We start from the raw sequence: 12843 nt of genomic DNA, 5'->3' as shown, positions 1-12843 counted from the left end.
ACAGCAAGCACTCAACCTCCTAAAACTACTGCAGCAACAAGCTCTCAAGCTAGCACATCAGGTTCTCAAGATACAACATCAAGGTTCAAAGCTCCTAGAGTGGCAACTAGCTCTACCCCTCAGAGAGGATCACAGAGAGGAGCATGGAGAGGAACAGGAAGAGGATCAAAGAGAGGAAGCTGAACGGTGGGAAAGCTACTTTAATGCTAGTGGCAATTTCTCAAGATGTTGGATAGTGAGCTTAGATCACTTTTGTGTTTGGCTGTCCATTTTAAACCATGTAGTGTAGTGATAACTTGTGGTTTTGGTGTCACTTTTGGTTTGACTGTCCCTTTTAAACCATGTGTGGCTGCCACTTTTGGTTTGGCTATGAAATGATATACATGTCACTTCCATGTATGCTGCCAATTTGGTTTTGCAATTAACTGTGTATGTTGTCTTATGCTTCCAATTTTAATTTCACACCGTATGATGCCAACATGATCATTTCCATTTAATTGCAATACCAAACAAGTACATCACCAGAGACCACTAATTTGTCCCGACACATGAACTACTGAAATAAAATGAAGCCTCCAACTAAACCAGCAACAAAGACCACCATGCAATAAAAACATATACTTGTACATCTGCATCTCATCTTTCCTGTGACATCTAGCTCTCTTTTCTGGAACTAATGCATTTTTCTTCTGTAGTTCCTATCTCCGAACAACAACCTCTCCTTCCCTTGACTATCCAGCAATCTCATCTTCCAGCATCTACACTTCGTCTCGTAGATCTCCTAGCAATTCACGAAGAAATGGCGTCGTGGGGTCATCATGCCGGTCGATGGATCCATGTTATTTAGTTCATGGCAGAGAAATAAGAGATTCAGACCAAAAAATAGAGAAAAGGAGGACATCTGAGAAAGCATACCTGAGAAACTACGCACGCATAATATGTCCTGCCAAGTTCGCCGGACTCCAAGATATCCACCGCGGCGCCTTCCTACCGAAGCGAGCGCAGTTCACCGTCGGCTGGTAATCCATCGCTTGCTCCAAATAAGGTACAGGAAACCTTGCGGCCCCGCCTCTCCTTCGAAGCCCACCGCTGCGAGAAGAAGATGAATCAGCGGAAAGCGAAGCCATGGAGGATTGCACCGGCGACGTCGGTTGCGTCATCGGCAATCGCCAATCGCACCTCAAGAACCCTAGCTCTGTTCCCCACCCGAGCCGCTCCTAACAGAGAATGGGGAGAGGGGTAACCCACTTGGAGCATTTAAGTACAAAAGCGACCTACCGCGCTGGCACGTCACCTAATTCTCTCATTAGACGACAATAAGGACAAAAACGACTAGAATTAGAGAGTTGAGGATACAGACTTCAGGGATTAGAAGGTTGGGATTTAAAACAGACGAAGGCTACGAGTTCAAGGTTTAAAATAGACTTTACTCTGTAGGGAAAGACTGGAGAAGAGGATAGTGCATAAAGGAGAGATGGAGAGGAATTTGGCCCAAGGGAGACTTTTGATCTTATAAGATATTATATTGGTTTTTGAAAGTCTAGAGAAATTGCATACCTTTGTTCAAACAAGAAAAAATGAAAAAAATTAAGGTCCATACAGAGTGCAGAGCCAAGATCAGAATGGAACTAAATATGGACGGTATTATTTATTATTGTTGGCTGGAAAGAATATGGCATAAGCACATCACGTAATAATACTTCAACAAGCTCAACAGCTTGGGCCAAAGGAGACAATACTTCATTCTGTTCAATGGGGGTAATGGGAACTCACAAAGTTTAGTCCATGATCATGGCACACTCTAAAACAGTGATAAATACAGTGCCAACCTGGGAGCTTTTCTATGACGTGTCTTGGCAAACAGTCAAATACGGTCGCCTGATAGGAGCTCAACTCGGGGAGATGATGGAGGTTGATGTCGACCCGCCAGGTTGGAATTCAGTGATTATCTCAGGATCCATATTTCATTGCCTCTGAATCATCGGCTGAAAGCAAAGCTCGAGACAACAAGGCAGGGTCGTCGTACCAACGTGTGCCACCCTTTTGTTCCATTGTGGTTTCATTGGGCATAAGAAGGAGAGATGGAAAGGAATTTTGGCGAGGGGGAGTTTTGAATTTAAGATCTTATATTTTTTTTGGAAGTCTAGAGAAATTGCACACATCTGTTCAAACAAGCAAGAATGCAAAAATTAGGGCCGTGTTTATTATAAACACGATACAAACGCAGACGTTCATAATGTGTACATACACTCAGCTTTATAAACACACATACACATACACTACCCTTGAATAACTCAGAGATACTCCCTCTGTAAACTAATATAAGAACGTTTAGATTACAAAAATAGTGTTCTAAATGCTTTTATATTAGTTTACGGAGGAAGTACTTAGTCGGCTCATCAGGTCTTGAAATTGAGAAAGTCTCGCTCCCTTAGGAGGCAAACAAACATGGAAAGTACTAGGAATCAGTCTACTAATTCCCAGCCTACCATCAGACCAGTGTCTTAGCGTTGGATTACGCCTGGCGGGCCGTTGGATTACGCCTGGCGGGCCGTTGGATGTAGTATTGATAATGGAAGCAAGTTTGTTCAGATATGCAAGCAAGTAATTTGAGATAACTAATTCCAGATATTTAGAAATGGATCGAGCAGTTTGAGGAAATAAATTATGGCACGATTAATGTGGCATAAATTGTTTCCGAATCTAATTTTATTCCTTATGAATTACATTTTCTCCTAACAAAGTACTTCATGTTTCAAATATTCCTGAAAATTGCATCGAGAGCAAATATTTCCTTACCAAGCATTTCTTGTTTCCAATATTCCTTCAAATTCATTGAGAGCAAATATTTCCTTACGGAGCACTTTGTTGAGTAAATAGTCAATTTTACGAATAGATTAATCCGCGAAATAATCACTAACATGGCATTGACTAGATTCGTGACATACTAATTATAGAGCATACTAGCAAGTACTACGCATACGGTAGAAACATCTACGTATATAGCTAATACTACTAGGACTAAAATAAACAGGAGCGGGACAAACGAGTTATACCCTCCGATCGACCAGTTGGCCGTAGCGGCGACGGCGGCGACAACATCCTCTGTCGCCTTCTTCTCGGCTTCGGCCTTCTCGCGGACGTGACGGTCTGGTTCGGTTGGTGAAGACATGGCGATGACGAAGGCGACACGGACGTAGATGAAGCAGACGGACGGAGGCGAACATTCGCGCGATCGCTCCGGAAAAACCTAATTGCCCCTCTCCCGTACAGAATCCAGAGATGTGGGGTATTGGAGGCCTGCTCTCCCGTCGACCGTGTACGCGGTGAACGGGACGGAGTAACCGGCGGCAGCAGCTGCAAAGGAACGAGCGCGTGAGGCAGAGACGATCTGATCTTGTGACGTCTAGGGTTGGCGTTAGCCCTACTTATATAGGCGGTCGGATGGTTCCAGACCAGCAAAACTAAGAGCGTACGTATGAGCTCGGCTCGGCTCAATCCCACAACCCGTGGTGCGCTGCGGCTCGTCGTGATGAGGCGGGCGGCGGATGAGGAGTGCACGAGGGCCTCTTCTCTTCTCATGCTCCAAGAGCATGTAGAAGAGAGACCCTTATAAAAGGGTCCAACTCCCTCTCCATCCACTATCAAGCTGGAACTAAACTTTCCACCGCCCCTTGTCAATGCCACTACCTACATGGCCCTTGAAGATTTCTAAAATTGTCTCATGGGCCTTAGGCCCATCATAGATTTCAACACACTTCTTGTTTTTAGTATTGCTTCAAATTGCATCGAGCACAAACAAACTGTGCTTTGATCTAAAAGTTCGTGTTGCTAGTTATTAGTTGACGACTAAAATTTGCTTCCATATTGAACAAAAATTTGTTTCCGTGTGGACTCCAAAAAATTGTTTACATGGTGAACAAAATTTGGTTCCATGTTGACTGGAAGTAAATTTGCTTCGATATCAACAGAAAAATAAATATGATTCATATGTTCATGTTACATGCTTGTGATAATTTACAAATGTGCCTTCAAGTTGTTCATATAACAAATTAACAATACATCATATGTTCCTATCGCATGCTTCTTGCGTGATACATATTTGCAGAATTTGCTTTTCAATAAGAACGTTGCATCAGGCACAGTTCAAACACCACCGAGCCGATGGCCACCGTGCGCCCTTTCGATGTTGGTTGTGCTTCCTTGTGATGTTAACATGCTTCCATTGTTGGATTACGCGTCATTTATGATGGTAGTCATTCTTCCTTTCAAAACCGTCCATGCTGGTTGTGCTTCCATTGAATTACGCATCATTTAGGACACCGACGACGTGTTAGCAGTTGTAGTTGTAGTGCTGTTGTTGGTGCGGAGCAGGGTGGCCGCGGTGGTTGTAGTTGTGTTGAGAGAGCTCGGCGTGCTCGGGGATGAGTTCGCCCATGGGATGCCAGACGGGGTGGGGTGGGCGGATCGGCCAGGTGAGATTTACTCGCATCAGACGTGGTAAGGAGGTTGGGGCTGGGCAGCAGGCAAGATTTACTCGGAGTGAATTAATACGTGCAGTTAATGGAAATGGTCGGAGAATCACTAGCCAGGGATTGAAGAAGAATCCACCATTGTGTGACTCGTCTGATGAAAATTTTCTGTCAGACTACTAATAAAAAGCGTTTCCAAACAACAAACACACTTGTAAGTTTTTACGTATAGTAAATTAAGTATTGCAGTAGTATAGTATTTACGAGTATGAAAAGTCTTAAACTAGAAATATGTAATTCATACAGGCCAATAAAGAATGGAACTAAATATGGAACGGATTTATTTATTATTGCTGGCTTGAAAATGATGGCATCAGCATACATCACGCAACAAGAACCTCAACGATCTGTCGCTACAACAGCCATCGATCGCTCAACAGTTTGGGCCAAAGGAGACTAGCTTGCATGTGGAACTGCCCGAAGAGTTCTGCTCGACCACCTCCACCTGATATATTTTGTCCGAGCCGTCGAGCCGCAGTGCGTCGACGTCAAGCAGGTATGTAGTGCTGCCTGTGTTTTGAACCTTGCCGCTCACAACCTTGGCGAACCTGAGCCCGCAGTTTGTCACCTTGTTTTGCTCGTCCACCGCGCACTTGCCGATCCCTTGGACATGAGCGTCGACGACATTGGGGATCGGTTGCCATTCCCCACCAAGCGCTGCAGATGGTGAGACAGCGAGGTATAGAATAGCAGCACCGGCGAGGAGGAGGAGGAGGAGGAAGCTAGTAGTTCTCATTGTGTGTTGGCAGCGGCTATATATGTTACCTTGGAGTAAATTGTCAAAAACTACCACATTTCGCGCAACCGTGTCTAGTATCTACCACATTACAATTTTGTGCGGAAACTACCAAAATCTTCCTAATCTCTGGCAAAAAACTACCAAAAGTTATAACTGCCCGATTTAGCTCTTTTAACCGTTTATCTGGCAATGTTGGCCCACATGTCACGTGCCAGGCTGGCCACCTTTGACGCCCCCGGGCAGACGGCCGTTAACGATGCCCGTTCTACGACGACAGGAACCCCATGTCCTGCTCGAACACCTTGCACGCGTTCTGGTGCAGGTACCATTTCGGTAGCACCTTCACCAGCGGTGAGCTCGCCGTCGACCCGAACCGGACGAGCAGCATCGACTTCCCCTGCCCGGCCGGCCGGCATAGGAACTGTGCTGAGAAGCACTGCTCCTTGCCGTCCTTGTCGATGAACTCGAGCATGTTGGAGAGCACGCAGGGCGCCTCGAAGCGGAGCAGGTTGCGGAGGTGCGGCGCGCGCTCGCGCCACCAGTGGCCGGCGAAGCCCCGGGCGGTGCGCTCGGCGACGTCGAAGGCGAGCGGCTGCGCGTCCTCCCGCTTGGCCGTCCAGTCGGTGCGGTCGTGGGAGATGGGCATGTGCGCCGGGTCCATGAGGTTCTCGAGCAGGATGTGTGATGAAGCGTAGAACCCTTTGTCTCGGGCCGCAATGTATTTATATCACAAATATCTTGGAGTACAAGGCAAGATCTTATCAAGAGGTTACATGAGATAAGGGAGATCAGAGAAGAGATAGAATCGGGTTTAAACTACAACAACCAACAACCGTATCCTATACAATTGTCTAACACTCCCCCTCAATCTAAACCCTATTTAGCAAGGTTGAGATTGTACTTAAAATCATCTAGCCTCCTCGTTGTGAGCGGTTTGGTGAACCCATCAGCAAGTTGATCACCTGTTGGAATGAACCTTATATCAAGCAATTTGCGTGTTACTCTTTCTGTGACAAAGTGAAAATCAACCTCAATATGTTTTGTTCTTGCATGAAAAACGGGATTAGCTGAGAGATAGGTTGCACCAAGATTGCCACACCATAATCTGGCAGCCTGAGGCACCTTGATTCCAAGTTCATGTAGCAAAGTCTGAATCCACATTACCTCAACTGTTGCATTTGCTAAAGCCTTATACTCAGCCTCAGTACTAGACCTTGAGACTGTTGCTTGCTTCCTTGCACTCCATGACACAAGATTTGTTCCCAGAAATACAGCAAAACCACCTATTGATCTTCTGTCATCAGCACATCCTGCCCAGTCTGCATCAGAGTAGGCTGACACAAGCATAGATGGAGATTTTACAATTTGAAGACCAAGTCCTTCTGTAAACTTAAGATACCTCAAAATTCTTTTTACTGTTGTCCAATGAGAAGTAGCAGGAGCATGTAAGTATTGACATACTTTGTTAACAGAGTATGAAATATCAGGTCGTGTGAGAGTCAAATACTGCAATGCACCTACAATACTCCTATAGTTTGTTGCATCATCTGGCCCAAGTGCTTCTCCACTCTCAATGGTGAGTTTATCTGAGGTAGAGATAGGTGTACTAACTGGCTTACATTTTTCCATACCTATTCTTTTGAGAATATCAGTAGTGTACCTTTCTTGTGTAAGAAGTATACCATCTTCTACCTTCTTTACCTCGATTCCAAGAAAGTAGTGAAGATCTCCTAGATCTTTGAGAGCAAACTCTAGATTTAAATCTTTAAGCAGACAAGTGGACTGGAGCTGACAAAAATTATATCATCAACATAGACAAGGACAAATATAGTAACATTGTTCTTACTGTAGAAGAATAAGGAGGTATCTGCCTTTGATGGTGCGAATCCAAGTTTTTGTAACTGTGTACTTAACCTGGAATACCAGGCTCTTGGGGCCTGTTTCAACCCATACAAAGCTTTATCCAATTTGCAGACATGATGTGGTGTGTTCTTATTTTCATACCCTGGTGGTTGCCGCATGAACACTTCTTCCTCAAGAACACCATAAAGAAACGCGTTCTGGACTTCTAGCTGTCGTAGGCTCCAACCTCTCGAAATAGCAATAGATAGTACAAGTCGAATACTGGCTGATTTAATAACAGGGCTGAAGGTATCCTCATAATCAATACCAAACCTTTGTTTAAATCCTTTTGCAACCTGTCTAGCTTTGTATCTATCTATACTACCATCAGCTCTTTTTTTGATTTTATATACCCATTTGCAATCTATCACATTTGCACCTTTCTTTGGTGAGACTAACCGCCATGTTTTATTTTGTATTAATGCACCATACTCAACATCCATGGCTTTCTTCCACTCCTTGTGAGCAAGGGCATCATGCAAGGTTATTTGTTCACCAGAACTTGTGAGGAAAGCACGTTTGTGTGTGTCATACCTGACTGTACCGTCTGTATATTTCTTATCCTTGACAATACCTGACCGAGACCGTGTATGACGAGGAGGGGTTGTAGTTGCGGCAGATCTGTCCACAGAGAAGTCACCCGCAGAGGATCCAGTCGAGGCGGTTGGGCTGGCCCCCGCAGCAACAGGGCAAGAAGGCGGCCCACTGTTGGTGGAGCCAATGGGCGCCGCGCTTGGGATCTCGTCGAAGGCGGCGCTGACGCGGGTGGGCGCCGCACGTGGGGCGTTGTCGGTTGGCGCGGGAGGATCCTCCTCGGATCCGCCGACGCAGGTGGTTGGCGCGGGCGTTGGCGTGGCGCAGCTGGCGGTTGGCGCGTGGGAGCCGCCGAGGCGGGTGGACCCCGCAGGTGGGGCCCTGTCGGCCACGCGGTTGTGAGCGGTTGGCGCGGCGCTGGCGGTTGGCGCGGCGCTGGCGGTTGGCGCGGGAGAATCCGCCTGGGGCTCCGTGGCGGGCAGACTCGCAGCCTCGGATCGCCCGCCGACAGGAGCTGCAGCAGCCAGAGGATCAGCTTGGAGTTCCGCGACAGATTTGGCTGCATCTGAAGACATGAAATAACACCCAGTAGCTGCATTTTCAGCGTTAGTTTCAGCAGATTCAAAGATATTTTGCACATGATTAGTCCTAATTAATTCACCCCCATGACTGGAAGATGGAATAGGCTTGGAAAGGAGGGAGATTTCGGCACGCAAAAGAGCTCCCGCATTAGGATGGAGTTTAGCAAAGGGAAACATTGTTTCATCAAAGATAAGATCACAGGAAATATAGATATGATCGGATGAGATGTGTCGACACTTGTAGCCTTTATGGAGATTACTATAACCAAGGAACACACATTGTGTGGACCAAAACTCTAGTTTATGATGGTTATAGGGACGAAGATTTGGGTAACATGCACACCCAAAGATTTTGAGAGAATTGTAGTCTGGTTTTTGATGAAACAAACGTTCCAATGGAGTAGTGTTGCCAATGACTCGACTAGGCAAACGATTTATAAGGTATGTGGCTGTGATAAAGGCCTCATCCCAATATTTAAGTGGCATGGATGCGTGAGCTAGAAGAGATAGGCCAACTTCAACAATATGACGGTGTTTTCGTTCGGCCGAACCATTTTGTTGATGATCATGGGGACAAGAGACATGGTGAATAATTCCAATGCTACGAAAGAAGGAGTTAAGTTTTTCATACTCTCCTCCCCAGTCACTTTGGACTCCAAGGATCTTTTTATCAAATTGTCTCTCCACAAGTGTTTGGAATTCTTGAAAGACAGAAAAAACTTCAGATTTGTTTTTGAGCAAATAGATCCATGTGAACTTGCTATAATCATCGATAAAACTGACATAATATTTATTTCTACCAAAAGAATCTCTTGCATGACCCCATACATCACTAAAAATAAGCTCTAAAGGAGCATGAGACACACTATTTGACAAAGGATAGGGAAGTTGGTGACTCTTGGCACAGTGACAAGCTTCACAAACAGACTCTGTATTGGAACTATTTGACAATGCAAGATTTCCTTTATTAACTACTTGCTTAACTATATTTGAGGAAGTATGCCCTAATCTCTGGTGCCATCTGGCTAGTGACGGCTTGGTGGTGGAGTAAACTTGGCGACGACGCTGTCGATTAAAGACTCTTGATGTGATGGGGTATAGTCCTCCAATGCATCTACCGCGATGGATGAGTTCCCTCGTTGCCCGATCCTTAATGAAAAAATAGGTAGGATGAGTTTCAAAGAAAATATTGTTGTCGGATGTCAAACGGGACATGGAAGCTAGATTCTTATCGGCTTGTGGAACATGGAGAATATCTTTAAGAACAAGATCACGTTTGAGGCTAGGGGAATTAATAGAGGATTGCCCAATGTGAAGAATATCCATACCTCCACCACTTGCGGTGTGAATCTGGTCGTTGCCGTGGTACCTCTCCCAGAGAGCCAGCTTCTCTAGCTCATTTGTGACGTGATCTGTGGCGTCGGAGTCGACGCACCAAACCGTCTCACCATCGGCTCCACTGTGTTCCCGTGTGGCGGCGGCAGCTTGCCGTGTTTCGGGCGTGTAGTCCTCATCATATCGGTGCCAGCAGTCAATGACTTCGTGGCCCGGCTTCTTGCAAAGTTGGCACCTTGGTCGGCGATTGTTGTTGTAGCCGCCGCCGTTGCAGCCGTTGGTGTAGCCGCCGTCACCGCCGCCGCGGTCACCACCACCACCAGGGCGAGCCTAGCCCTGGTGTCCGGCGCGTCCTCCACCGCCGGTTCCGCGTTCGTGCCCTTGTTGTCCACGCCCACGGCCACGTCCGCGAGAGGCGGCGTTGACAGAGGATTGACGTAGATTGGATCCTTGCAGCATACTGAGCCGGGCGTCGAAGCTCACAAGCTGGCTGTAGAGCTCCTGAACCGTGACCGGTTCGACCCGCGCGGCCAAGGACGAGATCACGGGATTGTAGTCGATGTCGAGGCGGACGATGACGTGAGAGATGATCTCGGCATCTCCGAGCGGTGCACCGGCGCACGCAACTTCATCGGTGAGGGTTTTGATCTTTCCAAGGTATTCTGCCATGGTTAGATTACCTTTTTGCAGATTGGTGAGGGTCATCCTTGTGTTGATCTTTTGGGCTTGTGTTTGTGCAACAAACATGGCATGGATGGAAGTCCATACCTCGGCTGACGTCCGGAGCATCGCCACTTACGCGAGAACTTCTCGAGAGAGAGATCCCATGAGGTATCCTTGTACCTGCTGTTCCTGCGCATACCAGATTGATCTGGCGTAGTTGAAGACCTGCTCTTCCTTCCCATCCTTGGTGATGGCGATGGTGGCGGGAGGCGCCGGGCTTGCAGCATCGAGGAAGTGTTCCATCTGTGCTCCCTTGATCTGGGGTAGCACGACGGCCTTCCAAAGAAGAAAGTTTGTCCTGGTGAGCTTCTCTGATGGAGGTGGACTGAGAGAGAGTGAGGTATTGGAGGAGGATGTGGGCGCGGCGGATGTGATTTGGGTGGATGCGATGGTGGGGAGCGCGGGGCCTGTCATCGTCGACTCTCTCTGCGATCGATGTAGCCATTTCTCTTCTCGGTAGCTAGGCGTCGAGGGGAAGGGCTCTGATGACCATGTGATGAAGCGTAGAACCCTTTGCCTCGGACCGCAATGTATTTATATCACAAATATCTTGGAGTACAAGGCAAGATCTTATCAAGAGGTTACATGAGATAAGGGAGATCAGAGAAGAGATAGAATCGGGTTTAAACTACAACAACCAACAACCGTATCCTATACAATTGTCTAATAGGATGGAGTGGTCGTAGGGTAGCTCGTGCACCGTGGACAGGTCCGTGAACCCCGGCCACGCGTACGGCTCGAACCACGGCAGCTTATTGGCGTCCGCTGGGCTCGCCGGCGACATCCACACCCACACCACCCCCTGCGAGTCCCGCACCTCGTAGTTGCACGCGCACGCGTTCCGCGGGATCTTGGCGCCCTCAGGCAGCTGCATGCACAACAATTAAGTGTTGATTTTTCTCATGCATTCGTGCTGATTCATGAATGAACTTGTTCAGAAACAAGTGCAGGATGTGAGACCTGTGGGATCTTGACGTACTTGCCCTGGCCGTCGAACTGCCAGCCATGGTAGAGGCACTCCAGCTTGCCGTCGACGAGCTGCCCTTTGACAGCTTGGCTAACCTGCAGACCCGTCGGCCATGTTTGGCTCGTGTGATCAGTTACAAGATCGGAGCTACACAGTATTACAAGATCAGTTATACATCATGGTGGTCTCTGATCTGGTTTCATTTCATATGCTAGAATGGAAATTGATTTCTACGTTTTGATGCACGAAATGGGCTATTGTTAATCTGAATCGAGATGAATACTGGGTTACTGACACGATCACTCCTCGAATGACTGAAGACTAGTGATCGAGCACGAAAATCAACCGGGGATTATCAGACAGAGAGAGTCGATGATGGCTGGTGGCATGGCAGGCACTCAGGTCATGCATACTTGTACGGGCATCGGTCCTCGTGGGAGCGGAGCACGCCGCCGGCGTCGCGGGAGAGCACGAGCTGGCGGTTGAACACGGTGAGTGGGAGCCCCGCGTCGTCGGGCACCTCCTTGGAGAGGTAAAGCGGGTACCACTCCTCCCGCCAGTCGTACCTCCCGGCCGCCTCGCTCCCGTCCTTGGGGAGCAGCACGCCATCCTCCTGCGCGTCGGCCTCCTCCACCGCTGCCGCCCGGCACCTCCCGACGTCCCGGCTCCTCTCACTCCTCCCCCCGACCTCCACCCCGTGCCACCGCACGCCGCGTGCCGGGCTCGTCGCCGCCGCCATGAGCGGGCGCCGTTAACGGCCGTCTGCACGGGGGCGTCAAAGATGGCCAGCCTGGCACCACATGTGGGCCAGCATTGCCAAAAAACGGTTAAAAGAGCTAAATCGGGCAGTTATAACTTTTGTTAGTTTTTTGCCACAGATTAGGAAGATTTTGGTAGTTTTCCGCACAAAATTGTATTGTGGTAACTACTGGACACGGTTCACTAGTAGAAAACATGGCTTTGGTTCAGGCCTCGCGAGCCCATTAGTCCCGGTTCTTCACGGACCGGGACCCATGGGGGCATTAGACCCGGTTCATGAGCCTAGGGGGCAGCCGGGGCCTCGTGGGCATTGGTCCCGGTTCGTTTGGACCCATTTCTCCCGGTTCTAGGCACAAACCGGGACCAATGGGCCGCGCTCCTAGCCCACATCCATTGGTACCGGTTCGTGCCTTGAACCGGTTTAGAAGGGGGCGCTTTAGCCCCGGTTTATGCCACGAACTGGGACAAATAATTTGCCTATATATACCCATCGCCGTGGCAGAGCACTCTGTTTTTTCTGGCCGGTGAGGGGAGGGCATTTGGGTGCTCTAGCTCACCTCCTATGCACATGAGGTGTTCGATGAAATGCCCGAGCCACACTAGTTAAGCTTTCTCCTCTCGAAGCTCGACCTCGGAGCTCCATTTTCCCCGAGATTTGTCTAGATTTAGCGGTCCGTCACGCCCCGTCCCCATTTTCACCGCTGGGGCACGTCCATGTGTACGTCCGCAATGTCGTGTGCAAGCTCCTCCGCAGACAGCGAGGTAAGTCGA

General features: G+C 48.3%; 1 protein-coding gene, 1 long non-coding RNA gene and 1 pseudogene across 2 annotated transcripts; all 3 read right to left on the bottom strand.

Moving 5' to 3' along the window:
- Positions 1 to 469: 469 nt before the first annotated feature.
- Positions 470 to 1203, bottom strand: LOC123406189. The gene is made up of 2 exons (XR_006612029.1): positions 916 to 1203; positions 470 to 781 (listed from the first exon to the last, which is right to left on the bottom strand). It is a non-coding gene; the product is annotated as an uncharacterized LOC123406189 (long non-coding RNA).
- Positions 1204 to 4905: 3702 nt separating this feature from the next.
- Positions 4906 to 5268, bottom strand: LOC123404375 (cysteine proteinase inhibitor 8-like). The gene has a single exon (XM_045098293.1). It carries the CDS (start codon positions 5266 to 5268, stop codon positions 4906 to 4908), a length of 363 nt encoding a protein of 120 aa, XP_044954228.1.
- Positions 5269 to 5536: 268 nt separating this feature from the next.
- On the bottom strand, positions 5537 to 12052 carry LOC123405575 (annotated as a pseudogene).
- Positions 12053 to 12843: the final 791 nt, after the last annotated feature.

This window comes from Hordeum vulgare, chromosome 6H, assembly GCF_904849725.1.
Source record: "Hordeum vulgare subsp. vulgare chromosome 6H, MorexV3_pseudomolecules_assembly, whole genome shotgun sequence".
Lineage (NCBI taxonomy): Eukaryota > Viridiplantae > Streptophyta > Magnoliopsida > Poales > Poaceae > Hordeum > Hordeum vulgare.
This window is presented reverse-complemented; position numbering and strand designations above follow the sequence as displayed.